Genomic DNA, 22,991 nt, shown 5'->3' with positions numbered 1-22,991 from the left:
TTTAAAGATACGCCGTATGTGCAACTGCAACTGAAATTTAGGTGGAATGTTTTCAATTTTTCATTAATTTTTGTCTCGTAATATTTTATGTTATATGTGATATGGAGTTGGATGTGGCATATGGCACTGTCTTCATGCGGAATTATTTATGTATAGAAATAAAGACAAATAAATGCATAATAAATGTAGTATACACATATGAGGTGTATTTTAAAATTTAAAAAATAATTATTTATTCAGGAATATCTATTTTATTACCTTCAAAGTTAGCTGTTTCAGATATTAATATATGTAACATTTTTTATTTATATTTTATTTATTTTTTAAATATATTTTTTCCTATATGTGATACAGCTTTTTAAACTCTTTCATCTTTACTTTTTACTTTAGATTTAAGAAATCATTTTTTAACCATATCAATAAATAGACTTAAACGACAACTGATTCAATTGCCTACTGAGTATATTCAAACCCATTAAAAATGAACTTATTTCAATTTCATAGTGACTGGGTCTGTGCATTGACTTCAATGTAGCTCAAATAATTCAACGACAGTTTTCAACTCAAAAATGTCTGTAAATCAAATGCAGATAATTTTCCAAATAGCTACACGCACACGCAGGACGGTGCTGGGGGGCGGTGGGCGGACCTTGACACACCTAGACAGCAAGTGAAGCACTCAGAGAAAATAATTGTGCAGTGAGAGAACCACAAATTATAACAATTTTATGGCACTTTCTTTGTCAGTTCAGTCGTGGGCAGTAAATTTACATACTTCATGATGCGCTGTGTGACTGCCTGGCTGTCTGGCTGCCTGGCCTGTCCGACTGCCTGCCCGGCTGCCTGCCCGGCTGCCTGCCTACGGCAACTTTACTTTATTTATGCCCGAATTCAAAGAGCCCAAAAAAGATGAAGTTGGAAATAAAGGAAATCTCAAAAGTGGGCTGTGCGTGTAGATGAACACAATTGCGCGTCATAAATTTGAATTATTGTGCTTTTTGCATTTGACAACGACTTAAAAGCACTTGCAGCGATTTTGGCCAGTCGGGCAGGCGTCGGCCACGAATATGTCCTTGAGACACGCACGAGTGCGAGCGAGCGAGCAGGCGAGCTATTAGTGTAGAGATAGAGAGAGAGAGAGAGAGAGAGAGAGATAGAGTGTGAGAGGCAGTTTGTGCCAGTTCTATAAAATGCGCCTTTTGTGCTCTGCTCAGCTGCACAACGCCCACAAGGCACACGCTCGGACATGCGACAGGGAAAACAGCAACGCGCTGGCCAGGCTAACCGCAGACATTTTTAGTGGACATTTATTTAATGCTTCAAACGCATTGAAATTTGCGCCCCGAGGCGACGCCTTTGTTGATGAAGTCGGTCAGCAGCTGCCAAGCCATTGTGCTCGCTGCTAACAGTGCATTAATAAAGTATACGCCCAGTGTACGCGTGTGTGTGTGTGCAGCCTGAGACCATTCAAGAAAATCATATAACAACTATATTAAAATCTTTGGAGCACGAATTAGCTGTGATAGTTGAGTTTGCTGGCTGTGACAGATTGCATCTGCCTCTTGGAGTTGGCTTAAGTTCATTTCGCGCTCTTCAAGCTGAGAGACTTTTCCGCGCGTTGCTCTGTGGACAGCAAAGAGTGTGCCTAAAGTGCCTTAAGACTTGAATGCTCATTTTGCATATATTTCAGTAGTTTATTGATATCCCAGCTACATTCATACCTCAGCTTGGTCTTTGAAACGAAAACTTTGTTTGTTGTGCTATGGGCAGAGTTATTTCTGCAAGATTTCATTCATTTTGCATCTGTAATCTACATAATTTATTTTATTAGAAAAGCTGCTGAATTAATATTTATCGATTTTCTTAAGCATGCTGTGCTTTTGTATGTGACCATGTCATATACAACAATGCATTAGTTTGTAGCTTATTTTCATTGTCAACTGAATGATCTGTTTATTTTTGAAATTCTTTACATTCTATCGATCTATATCGATAGCGATATATAACGAACAATTTTATTGTATTGGTTAGGTAGATAAATAAAATTGGTCAATGCACATTTTTTAAATTTTTTTTGGCTGTCTAAATATATAAAGAACGGTTAAAAAATTGTTATTGACAAATGAGCTTCAGTTTTATTAGAATTTTTAAAATTAATTATTATTATTATCATTATAATTATTATTATTATTATTATTAATTTTTCTTTTTTATTTTTATTTTATTTATTTATTTTTTTTTGTAAAAGTAGAAGTATGTAGTACAATTAGTTTTTTAAAATTTAATTTTATTTATTTCATTATTTTTTTTTTTTTTTAACATTTTTTACGCATACTCCTTCTAAAATGCAGTTTGTTTTTTTTTTTTCGTATTTTGTGCTATTTTTAAGCATTTTAAAAATATTGTTTGCTTACATATCTTATATAAAGAAAACCCTTGCTAAAAGACGAATGTGTTTTTGAATTATGAGAACTAATAGTTTAGTATGACTGACTATAAGAGAAACATTTATATATTTATTAAAATTTAAGAAAATATGCGTTTATTTATTCGTTTCGATATTTTCGAGCACTTTTAACAATGTCTCTTATCAAGCATAAACTACATATAAACGCTTTAGCTCACATTTGATTCTGCTTTTTACCGCAATACCCTTTACTTATCATTATTTATCTATCGCACGGAGAGACGTACAAACAGTCGCTAGTTTGGGCTGTAGATTGAACTGATTTTTCAGGCATAATAATAAATATTTGAAAATTCTAGCTGGAATTTGGCAGAGAGCGCAACCAGACCTGTTAACAATAAACAATTGACCGCATGACATGACAAGCAACGAATGTGCTTTCCACACTGGCCAGTGGGCAGCTATAAAAATATTAAATTGTACACGCCCAAAAGAAGGAAAATAGAGATGAAAATACCCACACACACACACACACACACACATGCATAGGGGCCTTTGCGTGTGCTGCCTATGCTCAATTGTACAGCAATTTTATTTGTAGTTTTTCATTCGATGCGACATGTCTGCACAAATGTTGCATAGCAATTGCTTTGTGTGTTCAATTTTTGGCATAACAATAAACAAACGAAAAATAAAACTACAGCAATGCAAAAACAACAGCTACAGCAACAACAACAACAGCAGACGGTCAAACAAATGAACAAGAGCTGCGCACAAATTGTGCAGCTGTCAAAAGCAGAAAACAGAACTTGGACCAAGTGAGGCGTGGCTGGCGGCACAAAGCTTACGTTTATATGGTCCACAATAAAATGAAAAGAATGAAATACAAATATAAAGGCATATTTTTAGTGTGAATGTATCGAATTGTAGATATCCCCTATCTATAAAATTTATATGGATTTTTTTTTTCGAAGTATTTGTGTGATGTATGTAATCTCTTGTCTAGCCCATTACACCCCCTTTACATTCATCTACCAAAAACAGGGTATATTTACATGTATGAACAGCAAGTGCGGTTTTCATCAGTTTTGTCAATTTTAACAATGTTGTGGTGGAATGACCATCATCTCTAGAGCACAAAGCGCTGCGTGTGAGCATCAAAGGGATTAAATATTAGCTAAATATGCAAAATATTTGATATCACATTTGTAATGCTAGAGCTAAAGGCATATTTATAAAGCTGGATTTCATTTTTACTGTATAACAGCTGAAATGTGTGGCTCATATTATGGGGTGGAATGAATCAAAAACAATCAAAACTTCAACTCACTTAACACCATTCAAGTGTCATTTATAATTGAATTGAATTGTTTCAAGTTTCACAGACTATTAGCTAAGGGTTAAATGAATTCAATTTGCAATCAAAATTCAATAAAAATAAAGTTTCTTGTAGAAATGAATTCCAAGTTTTCTAATAAATGTCTCATAAAAAAAAAAAAAAATAAAATAATAATAATAATAAATTACGATCTATGATCTAGTTGTTAACTTCTTTAAAAACATCATCATTTAATTTGAGGACCTTGGGTTTTAGAAAAAGATTCCCAAAATTTGAGATAAAATCTAAGAGTTAGCAAAAAAGTAACTTGAGAGAGTAAATTCGCTTTCAGTATCTATGTAGGCAGCTAAAAGATCTTGCAACTTCAGCACACTAGGAGAAAGCACCAACAGCTTCAAGATCATCTCGATCGTCTCTAGAGCTAAGCTCCTTTAATGTAATGTTTATCCATAACTAGCGTAACCTAAAATCTCATTCTTTCCGCAAGATATATATGTATATCTTATCAGATTATATTAGAATGCTATATTTACTTTAGTTCTGTTTAGTTATATTTGCTTTAAGGGTATGGGAACCTATCAGAAATACCTTTTTAAGAAATATGTATTTATAAAAAATAAATAAATAGTCATAATGACAAGTTTATGCAACAAAATATTAGCTTAACCCAATTTTTGTTTATCCACAGCCTAGATGTATGCTTCATAATTTAGTCTCTTTCTCGTACAGCTGTTGTCCCCTGCGTGATATATGTATGTCTGCATTGTAGAGCAGCTCTTCTGCTTTTTCGCAGCTAATAAAGCCTGAGATGGCTGTTTAATGCGACAACATCTTCAATTCGCACTGAGCTGTCGCTTAACACATATTAAGCCCAGTGTACCGAGGTACTTAATATATATGTATGTGTGTATGCGCATCTCTATATGTCCTTAACGCGAGCAGTTGACCGCAATGCCAGTGTTGTTGTAGCTGTTGCTGTTGCTGTAGCTGCTGCTGTTGCTGTTGTTGGTGTTATTATTGTTCTGGTCTTTGTGTGCTGTGCTCTGCGTGCCAGGGTCACATTTAATTGAGCGCCATGTTCAACAGGCCGTTGTACATGCGCATTAAATGTAATTAACTCATTATAAATGATAACGTGGCCAAAAGGAGTCGCGCCACGGCTCGTCTTAAGCCGCTGCCAAGCTGAGCCAGCACTAAACAGTAGCCGGGCAGCCAGCCAGCCAGACAGCCAGCCAGCCGGCCAGGAGCACGACTTGTCATCATAGCTAATTTAGTCAGCCAACCAGAGCCCAGGGCGAACGTATTATATTTCCGCACAGTCACAGGGCATGGTCGGGGTGGGGGTGAGGTGGGGTTTGTCACGCAAAATGTGAAATTATTACCGGAAAAGGACAATGTGACACGCGGGCTATTATTCAGGTGCGCAACTGTGGCCAGCTATCTGTCTGGGCGCTATAAAAATGCTTTTATGCTCTCAAGTGTGTGCTGATATTTGACCCTGTTTATTGCGGGCCTTTGTTTCCTCTCGTTCCGCTTCGCTTCGTTTTGTTTTGGTTTCGCTTTCGCTTTCAGCATGCTTTATTTTATAGTTTGTCTCACACCTGCCGCCGGCGGCAGGTGTGGCGCCCGTTAATTATGTAACACGCTCAAGTGTTTCGTTACGCACCTTTTGCTGTTCGCTTTGGTAGAAAAATACATTTGTATTATAAACATTTGCTCACACCTCTCCCATTTTTTTTCCAGTGCCCCGTCAACTGCGTAAACTCACATGCGGATTTAATTTAGATAAAGTGAAAATGTAGATTAGTATAATTGCTGGAGTGGTGCTGCACTTGGCAGTCAGCCAGGCAGGACGAGGCTCAGCCAAGCCACAAATTGCAATAAATCTTTCTTTATTTCTTTAGCTTTTTTTTTTGTCCAGTTTAGCTAGTACAATTATTTTTAATTCATTATTAATTGAGCTCAACTGTATAAACTTAAAAAAACAAACTGAAAAAATCACCCGATGGAACCAACGAGTCGATAGTTTTGTAGCTCTATTCCATGTGTGGCTGATGGAATATGTTTTATAGTATATTTGCCATATCCACATGCTTGAAGATGCTTCCGATACAGCTTGATCCAATTTGAGCCGGGTTTAGTCTTATTACTCGAATCGCAGCAGACATTCGCAAGGTTTCTTGAGTTCACGTTTCAATGCGTCCAATAGACAGCAAAAGTGACAACATAATTTCAGCATATGACATCTTTTCTAATGAGAAAAAAGTTTTCACCGCATCGAGCAGAGCCAGAGCCAAGCAAATTTGCTTTGTGATTGTCCCTGATAACCATAGTTTGTGTGTGTGTGGGTGTGTGTGTGTGTGTGTGGGTCACTCAATCTGCAGCTGCCAGCTGGCTGACCAAAGCAAACTGTCAGAAAGCATCTGACAAACATTTGTCGTCCGACTGAGAAAGACAGAAATCAGAAATCTGAAATCAGAAACGAGCAGAACAAATAGAAAAAATATGCATATGAAAAACGAATTTATTCTTGTCCCAAATAACTGAAAAGCAACAAAATTTGCAAAAGCTTTGACAACTCGTTTGGATAGTGCGACCCGCGCCCTAGTTCTCGCCCCCGTCCTCCAGTACTTGCTTAAAGCTGAACGGCGCAAAGGCATAGCCGGCGCCCTCATAGAACTTGCTCATGAACTCGACCCTAAAAGTACATCAAATAGATCAAATAGTTATAGACTGAAAACGGAATGGAATTCTCGCCAAACTCACCAATGCAAGCGCAGTGTGTGCAAGAAAGCCGACAGACCCTCGATGAGCACCAGAATGCCCACGGTGAGCACGGACCAGGCGCCGAACACTATGAAAACCGCTATGCAGCCTGTGTAGTCGGAGAAGCCGAAGCCGTTCGAGAACACCATGTTCCACAGCACCTCCGAGAGCTCTGAGTGAAGAAGAAGAGAGAAAGGATAATTAGCAGCAGAATAGAGAGATAGAGGGAGGGAGAGAAAATGTTGAGATAGATGAGAGATGAGAGAGAATTTTGAGAGAAAACGTTGAGAAGGAAAAAAGAGAATATTGAGAGAAAATGTTGTGATAGCATGTTGAGTGAGAATTTTGAGACAGAGAAATTAATGAGAAAGAATGATGACAGAATGGAGAGGATATGACCGATGATGTTGCGTTAGAGGGCTGACAGAGAGAGTGTTGAGAGAGAGGATGTTGAGAGAGAATGTGGACAGAGAGAATGTTGAGACGGAATTCTGAGAGAGAATATTGAGAGAGAATGTTGAGCTTACGTGCATGAGCCAGCGACAAGGCCCAGAGTCGCAGATAGGAGGCCGTATGGGAGATCGTGCTGAGCACATACTCAATGGTGTGTATGGCCTGTTGGATGTACACCTCGCTCATGGGCTCATTGTCGCCATGGCCATGGCCATGACCGCCAGAGGGCGCTGCGGCATGGTTGGGCGCTGGCAATTGCTTGGGTCGCGTGGCCTTGATGTAGAGCGGCTTGCCCAGCAGCATCCAGGGTATGCAGATGACGGCCACGATCACGAAGACCGTTTGTATCATGTCCTGGCCCTCGAACATGTACTCCTTGCAGCCATCCAGTGGCTCCTGGTGCCCGAACAGCATCATATTGATGAACAATATAAGAATGGAGGGTGCACAGCCCGGCGACAGAGACTGGTCCGTGCTGTTATCGTTGTAGGTGGCCCACTTGAAGAACATCATGAAGACCATGTAGCCGAACAGCAGCAGCAGGAACAGCACCTGCGGCACGAACTCCAGAATGATGCTGGCATACTTCTTGTAGTGTATGAAATTCACGACCGACATGCAAACGCCGAAGATCATGTGGAAAACACCGAAGATAATCGAGAGCTTCATCTTGAAGGTGTTCAGGAAGATGATCTTGTTGTCGGCCAGCTGCCAGATGGGGTCCACGCCCACTGGATAGGTCTTGAAATTGCTAATCTTCGGCCGCATAGTCAGGTAGGGCGTGGAGTGGTCGATGACTGTGGAGGTGTTGTACTGATTCTGCCAGCCGGATCCGAATATGTTGATGGACTTGGAGAAGACGTCGTTGTAGATCAGGCCGGTGTAGAGCGAGAAGAGGCCCATCAGCAGTATGATGTAGCGGCCGCCAAAGAATATTGTGAATATCTCCTCCTTGATGGAGGCCAGCTGGCGTTCCTTGATGATCAGAAAGGCGGCAAAGGCGATCAATACTAGGGCGTGGCCCATGTCGCCGAACATCACGGCGAACAGAAACGGAAATGTGATGCACGTGTAGAGAGCCGGATTGACCTCCCGGTACGAGGCCATGCCATAGGAGTCGATCAGGTTCTGGAAGCCGCTGGTGAACTTGTTCGTGCGCGTAAACGTGGGCGGCTGCTCGTTGGTGGAGATGACGTTCATGAAGGCCGGAATGCTCGACTCGGAGATCTTGGCGCCTCGCGCGAGCGCCTGCTGCACCGTGGGCAGGTCCCGGACGGGCACCCAGCCCTCGCCGATCAAGCACTTGCCCGTTACGTCCGGATTGAAGTAGTTGAGTGTGTGGTAGATGGCCTTCATCTTCTTGACCATGATGGTCCAGCGAGCGAGGTGCTTGGCCGCGGTGCTCAGCACGCGATTGCGATGATCGGCACTCTGGTTGATCACCATCTTCAAGTCCTCAATTCGCATGTTCACGTCCTTGATCATATCGGCGCGCTCGGCAGCTGAGCTGGGGCAGGGATAAACTTCGGCGTGGTAGCCCACGCAGACCTTCTTGATGCGCTGCTTCAGCTGCTCGCCTTGGAAGAAGGCCACGAAGACGGTCTTCAGCACCGGGTGGCCCGCCTCGTCGTCCTCGCACAGGCCGCTGATATCGTTGCGCCTCAGGAAGATGTTGCCACGCGAGATGCGCCACAGCATCCGCTCGAAGCTGAAGAAACGCTCCAGCTTGATGACGCCGGCCACAAAGGATAGCTGGCCGCGCTGAGCGGCCGACTGGAGAGCCGCTGGATCATCGGACTCCATTGGTCGATTTGAGTCCAAGTTCATGATCTCCTGGCTGGAGAAGAAGCCCTCGGTGTTCTCCAGCACACTCTTCAGCTCCTGCATGTGCCGGAAGTTGGCATTCAGGCTGGCGCTGTTCGATGACATTTCGTGCAGCTCGTTCTCAGTCTTCTCCAGCTGCGCCTCCAGATCGATGATCTCGCGTGGATTTGGCGCCGCCGGCTCCTGTTCAGCACTCAGATGTGGCATCTTGATATCATCCTTGCGCAACTGACCCTCTATGTAGCGCACTCGACGCTCCATCTCGTCGCAGCGCCGCACCTCGCTCACATATCTGCGCTGAAAGGCGTTGACCTGATCGTTCAGATCCCGGAACTGCACACAGCCCATCTCGCCCAGCTCCGCTATGGAGGCGTAGGCAGCCTCTGGCTGCACATACAACTGGACCAGGGCCATTTTCTCGCTGCGAAACATGTCGCCCATGATGAAGCCCTCGTGTCGTTATCTGCAAAAAAGAAACAAAAAATAATAAGTAAATAAGCGATAGCCGAAATGAGTCGCCGATTACTATCTGATTAGTAACTGATTAAATGAAGTGTTATTTATTAGCGTTGTTGGACCTGACAGTCGTTAAATTACGAAGGCTCCCGGCTCCAGCCACTTCTCGGATGCCATAAATAAATGCTCTCCAGTTGTAAAAATATCTTAATCTGACTAAATTTATTGATTTTCTAAGTAACTATTGAGGAGCTCTATCTTAACAGTAGGCGACAAATCGTTTTGCAATGCGTCGAGGGTGGAGGGTATATACGGTGTGTATATACGTGATTTACGTATTTACGATACTTGATTTGACTCACGGACATTCACAGCTCTGGAACTTTTTAATATTTAACAAAATATTTCACAGCTTTCGTCTGTATTTTTGGTTTTGAGCAAAGAATCTGTAAAAAAATAATCTAAAAATACTATTGTCATTATATTCTTCTATTCGAAACCAAAGAGGTTAGTGAAATGAACAACACGGATTTAAGGAAGCAGCTGGATAGCATCACAAGAAATAAATAAAGGAATCACAGTTAGGTCTATAATATGTGAAGAAACCAAATTCGATATTCCTAAACTAATTAAACATTTTTTAAAATATACAAAATATGCAAAACTTAATCCGTAAACCCAGTCTGGTATTTATACATTTAAGCAAATTTTAAATGCTTGATATTTATATATAATCAACTTGATTATTGCCAAAGGTTTATCATATTTATATAGTAAATTACATATATATGTATACACGGATTTTTAAAGAAATATATACTGCTTGATACAAAGAATGAAGTAGTTCATTTATTTAAAGGGTATGCACACTTATATGCTCGAATATTATATATGTATATATTAATCTATCTATACAAGTCGCACCATGACTATGCATTCTATTGTATTTTATCTACTAAAATCACTTTATAAATAAATAAATTACATTTTCTTTATAAATTCAAACTCTGTAATAATTGAACTTGAAGATTATTTCAATAGCAATCGATTTGTCAGAATGTTGGGCAGGTGCTGAGCCAATCTAAGACCCAACAATGTACGTCATTGTTTACGTCTGTGGAGATCTCAATGCAACGCCCCAATCAATCAGTAACTACAATTGCTTTGTAGGAATATTTCCATGTATATATTGTATTCATGTGAAATTGAACTATTTGTGTACAAGCTATGTCCACAGATAAGATAACACGGCCCGAAACGAGATATCGTGTTCGCTTTTTGCTTTTAGTTCTGCTGGGCTTATCTCAAGTGCTGGGGCGAAGCGATGCGTTAATAATTTCAAATTATTAACAATTACCAAGCAATCAGCTGGCTTAATATATAAGCTATATGCATATCTATATATATAAATATAATTTTACAAGTGGCAGCAGGACAAGGGACAGACTCTTTGGCCACATGAGTAATGACGTTGTTTGATAGCCGTTTTGGTTGTACAGATTGCAGATATTTATGGCAATCTAACTACAGTGGCGCGCTGTGATTTTTGTCTCGCATGTCGGGCCATAAATTTGATTGATTCAGCCAATTTGGCGAGTGGCCGCGATAAGCAGCCGCTGTCTGTGCCTACTCCGATAATTGCCTGCGATTGCCATCGGCTCTGTTCGGGCATTAAAGAGCCTTGCAGAGACTTTAACTTTATAATTTACCACAAAAGGAAGTCAAATAGTGCCGGGCATGATAATACGCCAGCTCAAGTGCTCGCTAAACATCAAAAGGCAATCAACTGTGTCAATTGCTTATTTTGTACTTAGAAAAAGAACTGTATTATAATGAGCAATGTTATAAAATTATTAAAATTAATCTTGAACACTTAATTAATATATAGGGAAAATTTAATTAATTTTAACTAAGAAATAAATTTGCATATTGAAATTATGTCTATTAATATATTAATTATTATATTAATATAATGAAAATATGTTAGAGAACATAAAATACAAAGTATGTATATATTGATTGATTTTTTTTACTATAAAATATATAAGTAATAAAAATTATTGTAGTTTATAAAAATCATTTTAACATATAGTTAAATGGAATGTTATATATTGAAAATATATACTTAAAAAATATGTAATAATTTTTATCAATTACGTAATTTATAAACATATTTAATAGAAAGTAAATAATTTGTATAAGAATATATAAAATTCAAATAAGATAGTTTTGTATAGTATTAAAATAAAATTTGATATATTATGAAAAATAATAATAATATATAATAATGAAAATAAATATAATTAAATTATATATAATTGAATTAAAATATAGTAAATTAAAAAATGTATAATCTAAAAAAATATACTAATAATAAATTCATTTTCATAGAATTAAAAAAAAATAAAATAAATAAATAAAGCTAGCAAAATTAAAGTCCCATGTAAGTATATTCAACACTATATATATTTTTCCTTTCTGAAAAATATTCTTTCTGTAAAATATTTTATATATTTAAATAAAAAAGTTCACAATTATAGTTCCATTATTTAGTCTATTTCATTCTGTTCTAAGCACTTAAACTTCTTGGTGCGCACTCACAGTTCAGGTAGATTTAGTGTTTTAGCCATGCCTGCGGTTTTCTATTGTAAATCAAAATGAATGTACGAGACCAACTGACTGGAGCAGAGCCCCAGGTCTGTGGGCTTGAATATGCCTTAAAGTTGGCCATAAATCGTTTGGCCGAGCATAGGAGCGGAAACAGCACAATAAACTCTAGTTGGCTGGCCTCAGGCTGTCATTCTGTGGGTACATATCCTATGCATACATATATATGTGTATGTATGTATGTATGTAGACAGTGAGTTTGTGAGCTTGTGAATGTGGGCTATAATTACGGTACGGGCGGACGTTGGGTGGGCGGTGGTTGATGTGTAGCAATCGGCGCTGTGTTTAGCTCATTAAGAAATCCGTTGGCTGGCCGTAAAAATATTATCGGTAACGTAATAATTTGCACAACAATTTATGCGGACGGCTTTGTGAGTGAATGTGTGTGAGTGTGTGTGTGTGGCGTTGCTTTCACATGATCCATCACGTGCTCTGACGTCACACAAACACAGGAGTGTACACATATACATACATCTATGTGTGTGTGGAAGTAGTTTAGCGTTTGCTTTCAGGCAAATCGAAGTCGACGTTTAACTGCTCGGGCAATTATCAAAAATCAATTAAGATACGTTATCGCAAAACATGTCGCTATTAAGATTAACGTAATTGTCTAGAATATGGCTTTGAATAATTGCGCCTTACGGCCGCTTAAGAGTCCTGTGTGGCAGTCTATTTATATATGTGTGTGTGTGTCGCGCCACTCTAATGGCCTTGTGGGTGGCTCTTTATATACTGACAATACAGTCTCAGTATTTTTATATCCCTGCCGAGGATTACAACTTTGTTTACTGCTCTACAAGGATTGTTTATGATAAGAATTGGATTTATGAATGTGAAGCTTTTATGCAATACTTTAAACAGTTAAAGTAACTATTTACTTTTGAAAAAGATTTTGATGTTTATAGATGAAAATACATATGCATTCCTATATATCCGTAAACATTTATAAATGAGTAAAAACGAAAATTTAAATTTCATTTTTGAATATCTAAAAATATATTCAAAGTTAGTTTTTTCTGCTTCAAATTTCACATACATATACGCAGACAATCAACTAAAAATAAAAGATGTTTAAATATTCTCAATATCTCAAATTAAATTGAAATATTTTACCCATTAATTTTCGAATTTTTTCTCTAAATTACGAGATTAAGATTTTGACCTCATATATTTCCCTTACATCTGCCTTATACAGTATCAATTTCTTATTGCTTGGAAATGTTCCCATTTGTAGATTGACTTCTTAATCTCATATATTTACCAAATCAAGCTTAAGTTAAATAAATCTCTGTATAATGTTATTTCCGCTGCATATGTATACAGTTCATATCATTCCTGCTTGAAGTTCTATATAATAACTTAGGTAAACTAAAGCACGATGTTTAATTTGTGACCGTGTTTGCGGTTTATGTGGAAACAATTGCGATAACCTCCGGTAGTAGATTTAACCCGCAACGGAGAAGTAATCAAGTTAAACAATTTAAAGCAAACACATTTGCCGTGGCCCATGAGTCACGGGGTAATTTGTAGTGGAAAACAGTTTCACTTATTGCTTAAAATATTGTTTTTTTTTCTATTTATTTTTAGTGGCATGTGTGCAGCATTTGCGAGTGCTTACATTAAAGATCACGAGTCGAATTGATTTTGTTGTTAGTTTCTTATTATTTTGGGCTTTTTTCTCGGAGTTACTGTTCGCGACCTGGCCAGACCAACGGCGCTTTGTATACTGTTCGATCAAGTTAGCGCTCATAGAGCTGGTAGCTTTTGCCAATTAAACAACGGTTAATCTACACTTGTCGTACACACCTACACGCACACACCTGCTCACACACACACACAGCCAGTTGGAGGCCAGGGCATATAATCTGTACGGCTTTTTATCTCGGCGCAACAACGCAAACACTTTGCGATTTCTGTTAGTGATTGCGCTGCTAAACAAGCCTTTGATAGACGCGTCGTTGTTTTTGTGTCAAGGAGTGGCACTGCTAGAGAGCGAGAGAGAGAGAGAGAGAGGGAGACAGAGAAAGGTGGGGACTTATCACGAGTTAACGGTTTACGGTGCGTCTAACCGAAGCTAATACGGCAATCGGCCCAAACTAACTAACTCTAGCTGCCATGCCAAAGCGCCATATCAATGGGATCAATGATTGAGCATAAGCTCGAGTTGCTCAACTGCCCAATTGCAGTGCCCAACTACAAAGTGCTCGACCGGGCTATTATCATGTGACGGCTATCAGGCGTTGAAGTGTGACATCTTTCAATTGTGTTCTACTGGAAAGCAGCAAATGTTCTATTATTATTGTTATATCATCGATCATGGCAGTGTGATAATTTGGAAATGTTCTATAAATATAATGCAGCTTGTGTCCTACTTGGAAAATTTCTATTCTATTTACAGTTTTGTTGTGTACAATATTTTAAAGTATAGTCGGCAATTGTTATGCAATTGTTATATTACATTTATACAAAATGCTATTTGATTTTGGTTTAACAATTTATTATCTATAGCAATTTTATTTGAGATTCTTTTCTGATTATGTTTTGATTGCTTGAACCCATTGAAAATGGGAAATCAGGGTATAATGGTTTTGTTAAAAGTATCTAACAGGCAGAAGGAGGCGTGGCAGACCCCACAAAGTATATATGAACGCGTCGATCTTAGAAGATATAAGAGCTAGACTTGAAATTTTTTTTCCTAGGTCCGTTTTTATAACGCGCATATCGAGTTTTTTCTATATATCGATAACTACTCCCGATATATTGTTATCGATTAAAACCCTCATCGACAGCTAACTATTTAAATATATCTTCTACACCTTTAGAGCTAGAGCTTCCAAAATTTAAATGTATATTTATATGCATTTTATATAATTTCGATTTTTCTTGAAATTTACCTCCCACCCCTATATTAATGCCCTCACCATCACCTTTGTAAAAGACGTATTTCAAGTACTAGAGACTTGTGCTTTGGAATGTACATACATTTGAACATTATGATTATATTCTGAAAGTTTCATTAAATTATAAAAGAAATTATTCACTGCAGCGCAGCCGCTGCTTACTGCGCAGTTAGCAGAGCGCGTGTGCTTATAAGTGCATGTGTATGTATTTATGTATAAAAGAAGTGCAGAATGAGTAGAATATCAGCTTGGAGGGTTCAGGGTATCTCCTATTCGAGCAGTTTCGACTGGAGCCTTCTTACTTGTTTTTCTAATCAATTAGTCACGAGATCAGATTGTTTCTCATTTTCTAAAAATATGTGCTTTATAGCAGAAAGTTCAATTTTTAATTAGGCTTATCTTAAGCTACTCCAAGATTTCAAAGATTAAGCATGTTTATTTATGACCTGCTTATCAGTAAATGTGCTAAATTTGTTTTATACAAATGTTGCTATGAAATAAAGCCATAATGAATATTTTTAGCAATCAACATATATATATTTAATCTTAATAAATAAAAAATACTTTTTGAAAAAATAATTGAAATAAAAAAAAGAAATAAAGCAATAATGAATACTTTAAATAATTTCAAAATTAAATATACAATATCAATAATTAAATAATTAATTTAATAAATATAAGAGGTAAAAATCGTTATTTTTAGCAAGTAATAACAAAAAGTATATAAACAATATTTATTTATTTATTTTTTTTAATTTAAACTAAATAAGTAAATGAAAAAACTATTTTGTATACAAATAATTATGTAATAAATAAATTAAATTAAATAATAGATCGATATCCATTATTAAAAAAAAATATTTGAGCAACTAAACAATCTAAATTAAATGTCAATGAATTAAATTTAAATTTGATTTTAAAAGACATTTTTATTGAATTATAAATCTTTTTTATTGTTTATAATAAAAGTTAACTTTGTAATGATTCGAGTGGTCAACTTAAAAATGATTTACAGGAGAGCCGAGAATTTTGTAAACATTGTGAACTATAATTCGATAATTTTATTGAAAACTTCGTAATTTATTATGTGTGTCTAATAATTTCTTTCTTCCTGAAAATTGAAAATGCGAAATTGATAAATGCGTTAATCAAAAAGGTATGAAGCCGAAGCGCTGTTTATTTGTGCTACTATTACAAAGGGATTTCTCGACTCTGATTGCATTTACGGCTCAGCGCCCATTTTACGGAGCTGCTGATTGCACTTGCTGCAGATTGTGGAATGTTCAGGGGTTATCATTCTGTAGTATTTCCATTTTATAAGATTTTGTGCATTAGACCTACAACAATGCGATGTCGATTCACGATTCTTAGAGTCTCAAGTGTTTTGTTTATCAGCGACTCTGAAGTATGCCAATGCTTATCGAGGGTCACGTGCATTTTTCCCCAATAGTCATATAGTATGTATATGTACATATATATATTTATATGTAGTCTGTGTATGAAAACTTTGGAAATGAAGCCATAAAATTTATTGGCGGTGCAATTAAAAGACATGGCAAATGTCTGTACTTTGCTGCCAGCGCATGACTGGTTTACGACGAGAGGGGAAATAAAAATGGTACAAATTTCGACCGTCGCAATGGGCACACAGTTTAATACTCTTTTGACAGATTAGATTGAAGAGACCAAATAAAATTAAATCTAATAACAGTTACAAGAATTTCAAACTCGTATCGCAACACTCATAAATTCATAATTTGTATAAACACTGCGCAGGCTAAAGGCGTGTTTAAATATAGATAAACTCCATATACATAGAAATAAACATTCATCAGATATGAAACTTTCCATTCAATCAATGTATTCGAATAGCCTTGGGCGATAGAGTATAAAAGCATAAAATAAATGCCATTTGTAGCGACCTCTTTGACGTCAGCAATTGAACTCGTATCTGGAGATTGCATTCATGGAAATTTATCGGGCAGCTGGCAACCAGTTTAATGGAATAAATCGTGGCTCCTGCTGCTGCTGTTGCTATTTCTCCTCCTGCGGCTGCTGCTGCTGCTCGGCTATAACGCATTATCTGCTCTAAGCTGATGCAGTTGTGGAGGAGTTTTCGCGTGTACGGCTCCAGCTGAGCAGGCACTTGACTGATAAGCCAGCGCCTGATAACAGGCGAGTATATCACGAGCTTTTTGCTCACTTCAGCCATTAAAATTTTCCAGTTAACGAGCTTAAGCGTCGTATATTATGCTAATGAAATGACGAGTGTGTGTGTGTGTGAGAGAGAGAGAGAGGAGAGAGCTTATGTGTGAGTGTCTGAGTGACCACAAATAAATTGCATGCAACTTTTTGGCACATAAAATTGCAGCTTGCCGCCGCTCTGGCCCCGGCTGCTAATGCCACATAATGAAGCTGATAATGGTCAACAACTGGAGTGCAGAGCGAGCACACGGCCAAAATTGGCTGCCGCAATAGAAGATGAGCTAGGAATGCAGCCAGGCCAGTGATAGTCGCAGTCCAGTCGAGTCCAGTCCATGCCCCGTTCAACTTTGTGCTGGCACACATTTAATGCTGTGCCGCAGCCGTGTGTGGCATGGACAGACGGAGAGACGGACCAGCGCCAGCTAATGTGCGTCACCATTTCGTCTGTTTTGTTGGCCAACAGCAGATGTTGTTGCTGCTGCTGTTGCTGCAGTTGCATTGAAAGCCATTCAGAGGCTCCTCTCTCAGCTGTGGCTGTGCCGTATCCATTTTGTCTGCTCGTGGCCAATAACTAAGTTGTTGCGTGGCTGTGTGGATTAGTCTAATGCCAATATGTGTAGCAACAAAATGCTGAAGTGGGCGGTCGGTCGGTCTGTTGGCCTGTTGGTCTGGTGGTTCGTAAGTGCCTTTTAGTGGTGTGCAGCCAATCGGATTTTGATGTGCTTAGCGTGCAAAAGCGCTGCAATTTCTATGGTCGGCTATTTGTTCTCTGGCGTCCGAAATGAAACTTCTCTGTTGGCAACAATCGAATTTCATTATCGCTCCGTTGAATCGATGCACCTAGTTATGGAATTGTTGTTGAATTCACCTAGGCGCCACTTTATTGCTTTCCATACGCTTCGCTCATAAAACGTTGATAAAATCGAAAGAGTACAAACCTTTGGTAAAGATATTAAAGCAAGGTTGAAAAGACCTATGAGCATTGGATATGTAGTCTAGTAGTAGTCTACTTAAATATTTTATAATTTGCATTTGGATTTAAGGCCTTGGATTTGCTTTAACTGAAGAGATGCTAGACTGGCCTTATAATATATGAGATTAGGGCTTTAGAGCGTGGTGACAATAGGAATTTAATCTGGTCTCTAAATATGTTTCTAAGCAATCTATGCTCTCATTAATCTGCATTATCGAGATGCATCAGATACTTGGATTATCCATTGTTATCTACTTTCCTATGAACAGCTTTCCAGCTATTCCAACTAAAAATAACCTCTAACCTACAACTTATCTATTTTTACATTGACAATGCTCCTGCTTCTACTTAGATGTTCCCTTATCGTATTCCTTGAGCCTGAAGGGCTCTCGCTCTTACCTGGAATATTTAGTTTGCTTCGAAAGAGATGTAGACATATTCCTGTTAAGTAAATATAATCTGCTCTTGCTCTTGGCAGTTCCTCTAATAAAATTGACAATAAAAATCTATTTCAGCAATAGCTAAAGCCCTTCACAACTTCTTCCTACCGTTTCCTATCAAACAAAGCTCTCGTAATTGCTTATCTTTTTTCAAACAATATCTCCGTTCAAATTAATTGATTATGCATAACTACCAATTAGCTCAAACAGCTAGAGACACAGCTTCTTCAATTATTTCAAGTGTTCGCTATTAAAATGGTCTCTGCAACAATTCAAAGTAATATTGCTTTGGCCGGGGCCCACCTGCTCCTCTGCTGCGACTGCTGACAACTTGGCACTGCTAATGCGCTTTATGGCTAATAAAATAAAAACAAATGTTTTATAAATAACAATGGCCAAATGAAATTAAAGAAAAAAAAAAAAAAAACACACACACACACAAAGAACTAAATGCCTAAATAAAAAAAAGTGCGAAGAAAAGAAAGTAAAAAGAATGAAAACAAACTCAACCACGCCTCGGGTGCTGCTCAAAAATTACAGCCCAAAAGTGTGCTACGGAAAATTTCACATTAACAGTAACAACAACAACAACAAGTCATTTCGTATTTATTGTATTACCTTTGTCAGCATATCTAACATTTTTTGTTGGTTATTGTTGTAGTTGCTGCCGCGCTGGTGCCTGTTGTTATACATATATATACATATATAGGTATATATATTTTTGTTTTCATTTTTTTTTTGTGATTTTTAATGCTTACTTATTATTTTTTGTTGCCGGCTTTACTGTTATTGCCCTGCTGTCATGGCATGCGCACATTGTTTTTCGTTACCATTCAAGATGAAAAATCCAATTTTCTCCCCTTAAGCATTCCTATAATGCGACCTCAAGCCCCTCAAGCCAGCGCTTCTTCTGCCGACCCTAACCCACATTTACAAAAAAAGCTAAATAAAAGGGTTCACAAAGTGCATAATACAGCTTTAGTTGTTGTAGTTGTTGTTGCTGTTGCCATTGTTGTTTTTTTGTCGTTATGTTTTTCCACTTTCGCTGCGCACTATTTTCATAATTCCAAGCGCTGTGCTTAGGGAAAGTGTGTAAAATGTTGGAAAAACGCGCGCTAATATGCAACGCTTCATGGGAAAATGATTTGTGGCGATTGCTGCTGGCACGCCTTGAATTCCCTATATTGTTTTTATCTTCAAAATTGGTAGAGAGTTTCGCAAGCAACAAAGTTCGAACTAAGAGAAAAAGTTAGCTTGTGCGTTGAGCTTCACGAGTTCGCTTTAAGCTGAAGTCAAGTCCATGGAAAATTGCTTTAAAAATAAATAGCATTTTCTTTGTACCTGGTACAAATTATTTTTTATTCAAAATAATTGTAGCAGCATTTGGACTGATGTGATTATACATCATTTGACAAAAGACAAGTCTCAGCTTCAAAAATTAGCAAAGTCATAAAAGATATTAATAATTTGTTATAAATTTTAAATTTACAGAAATTTATCCCATATAAGATTTTTGTAAATTTTATCAAATTTAATGATGAATAAAAAATAAAAAATTACAAATTAACATTTATATATGGGCATTTCTTCAGAAAGTCAACCACAGCCAAAACATGTTCTGCTAATATATTTTTTATAACTAATCCATCAAATTTAACTAATATAAACCAATTTTACATTTTATCATAATACATCTCGAAATATTGAGACACTATGCAATGAAATATGTTACTTCGAATTTTCTCTATTTTATTATAATTTAAAAAAAAAATTAATAAATTGAATATATTGAAAAACATTTCTAATGCTTTTATTCATGTAAAATTACTAAAAAATAAAAAGAAAAAAAGTATGGTGGAAAAAATGTTTCTTTCGACACGTCACCTTCGACCCTGATAAAACTAAAAAATAAAAAAAACTACTCAATATTTTTTAATCAAATAAAAAACATCGTAAAGATGTGCCAATTTCTAATAATTCAAAATTATTCGTAATAAATTGTCACTTACGGTTTCACTTAAATTTCAGGTTGAACAGTTCATTTGAAAAGCGACTTACTTTTTTTGTAGCCTGCAAACCTCTTGGTTTTTTTTATGATTATCTTGAAAACTAACACTTGCCTAAAATCAGATTTGCAGCTGAGTTTATTTAATATTGCATCCACTTTAATGAGATTTTGGAGAATTTCTTTTTTGGCGCATTCGCTATCGATATATGATATATAATTAAAACTAGCAAATATTAATTTTCATCTCATCACACATGGGCCAACGCTCTTAGCCCTTTTATATATTTTTGCATAATTCAATTACCTTTGCAATTAAAATTTTCTACAACTAAATTGAAATGGAAATGGAATTGGTAGTAGTGGAGCTCACATTTGCTTTTGTCAAGCTCTCGCCAAATTTACCTCAGCTTGACTAAACAGTAAAGCAGCCGCAACAAAGCGTGTTTTTGCATGTATTTGTGTGTGTGTTCTTATTTGATTTAATTTATTTCTAAACGTTTTCGGCATTAACAATAATATTTATGCGCTCTGCTCTGAAATATGCATACATATGTACATGAATGTTCATAAATATTCCAATTTGCTGCTACAAATGAATTTTATAGCAAATGTTGCACGCAGGGCTTAACCACAGCAACTGGCAAATGTGGTTGACTCCTCTTACCTCTCCCCATCTCTATCTCTCTCTCTCTCTCTCTCTCTCTCTCTCTCTCTCTGTCACTCTACTATTAGCATGGAATATGGGAGTTACTCATATGTCGCACAGCTGCAACGAATATCAGTTGAAAACGCTGCTCGCACCGACAAAATCGCGTATGTGCGTGTGTAGGTGTGTGTGTGTGCCCCCATATAGATATCTGTACATAAAAACGAAATGGCGAACTGCGTCATGTCAGCCATAAACGTCAACTGTTGCTATTGCCTCCCACCTCGGTCCAATCCACGCCGCCCCGGGCTCAACTCGTTTCGAATGAACGCTGAAAGCAGCCATTGTAGTTGCTGCGTCTCAATTTGATGCGCACAGTGCGTATGCGCAACTACGTTATATGATTATTTTTTATTTTCATTTTCATTGTTACGACTCGAGTGCTCTGGAGCCCACACCAGCAGCAGCGGCAGCCTGTTGCGTGCGCTCTTCAGCTTAAATTGAATTATAAAAGAATATTTATTTTACAATTGCTCCGCCTGGAATCGTAACCAGAAGCTACTTAATTGGGCTGCCAATCGCAAAAAGGAATATATGCTGTAAGTGAATTGCAATTTTAAATATTATTATTTACATTTTTCCTTTGAGATGAATTTATATTTATAGTTTCTTTGATGATAAGCCAATTCAGCATAAATGTTATATTGTTCCATAGAGTTTATTTTATAGCCATAATTATTTGATGAGCATTTCAAGCTTCATTAAATCAAATATATATTTTTATACCCTGAACCCATTGAAAATGGGAAATCAGGGTATAATGATTTTGTGAAAAGTATGTAACAGACAGAAGGAATTATCACAGACCCCATAAAGTATATATATTCTTGATCAGGACGACGAGCTGAGTCGATATAGCCCTGTCCGTCTGTCCGTCCGTCCGTCCGTATGAGCAAAACGATCTCAGAAGATATAAGAGCTAGAGAGCTGAAATGCATACTCGTGTGTACCATACGCAGTACGAGTTTGCTTTATTTTTTCGATAACTCATCCGATAACTTTTTTATCGCGAATAATCGAAAAATCGACTTGGTTTTTTCAGCCTAGTTTGAACACTTTTAAACCTGGAGACTTCAAATTTGCGTTGTATATAGAGTTAATGGACACAAAGATTTTGTCATATACAGATTTTGGATACCACGACCCCTTCGTCGACAATTTGTAAAAAACGCATACGCAACGCAAGTACTAGAGACTTGTGCTTTAGAATGTACACACATTTTAACCATATGATTACGTTCTGGAAGTTTCATTAAGATTGTATGTCTACAAAAGAAATTATTCAACAAATAAATTGTCATAATATTGCCCACATTGCAGCGCAGCCCAAGCGCAGCCGCTGCTTACTGCGCAGTTAGCAGAGCGCAGGCTTATGCGTGCATGTGGATGTATGTGTGCATAGAAGAAGTGCAGAATGATTAGAATATCAGCTTGGAGGGCTTAGGGTATCTCCTAGTCGAGCAGTCTCGACTGGAGCCTTCTTACTTGTTGTTAATCCTTTTCCTTCTCGAACTTGTATACTAAATCAATTTGTGGAAAACATTTCCTTGTTTTTGTCGATTTCTAAAGAGCCCATTTGTCGCTTGCAACATTTGATTTAATTCATATGCGGATACATCTGGCTGGCAATTGCCATTTTAAAATCAAATTTCCCCAGCGTAAATTTGATACGCAGCCAACTGAGCCCCTGCAGCCAATTTCGCGCTGTGCCACGCGCGCCAAGGCAACCCTGGGCCACCCCTAGATCACCCTAGGCAATCAGGGGGTGGGCATACCGCCATCCCTGCCATCCGACTCCTTGTCAATTGCGACACGTTGGCAATGTGGGCGCTGCGCATCCTTTGGAC

General features: G+C 37.7%; 1 protein-coding gene across 1 annotated transcript; it reads right to left on the bottom strand.

Moving 5' to 3' along the window:
* Positions 1-6,252: 6,252 nt before the first annotated feature.
* Positions 6,253-13,639, bottom strand: LOC6577805 (V-type proton ATPase 116 kDa subunit a1). Its single transcript, XM_002003702.4, has 4 exons — positions 13,531-13,639; positions 7,040-9,252; positions 6,513-6,684; positions 6,253-6,444 (listed from the first exon to the last, which is right to left on the bottom strand). The coding sequence occupies exons 2-4, from the start codon at positions 9,228-9,230 to the stop codon at positions 6,351-6,353; spliced, it is 2,457 nt and encodes an 818-aa protein (XP_002003738.1). The 5' UTR covers positions 9,231-9,252; positions 13,531-13,639; the 3' UTR covers positions 6,253-6,350.
* Between the last annotated feature and the right edge of the window lie 9,352 nt (positions 13,640-22,991).

Source organism: Drosophila mojavensis, unplaced genomic scaffold (assembly GCF_018153725.1).
Source record: "Drosophila mojavensis isolate 15081-1352.22 unplaced genomic scaffold, ASM1815372v1 contig_49, whole genome shotgun sequence".
In the NCBI taxonomy this organism is placed as follows: Eukaryota; Metazoa; Arthropoda; class Insecta; order Diptera; family Drosophilidae; genus Drosophila; species Drosophila mojavensis.
This window is presented reverse-complemented; position numbering and strand designations above follow the sequence as displayed.

Bases quoted from the DNA above. Each gene is read 5' to 3' on its own strand.
- LOC6577805 (XM_002003702.4), bottom strand. From the start codon at position 9,230: ATGGGCGACATGTTTCGCAGCGAGAAAATGGCCCTGGTCCAGTTGTAT. The intron at 6,685-7,039 runs GTAAGCTCAACA...TTCTTCACTCAG, and splicing joins CTTGTCGCTGGCTCATGCAC to AGCTCTCGGAGGTGCTGTGG. The intron at 6,445-6,512 runs GTGAGTTTGGCG...ATGTACTTTTAG, and splicing joins CACACACTGCGCTTGCATTG to GGTCGAGTTCATGAGCAAGT.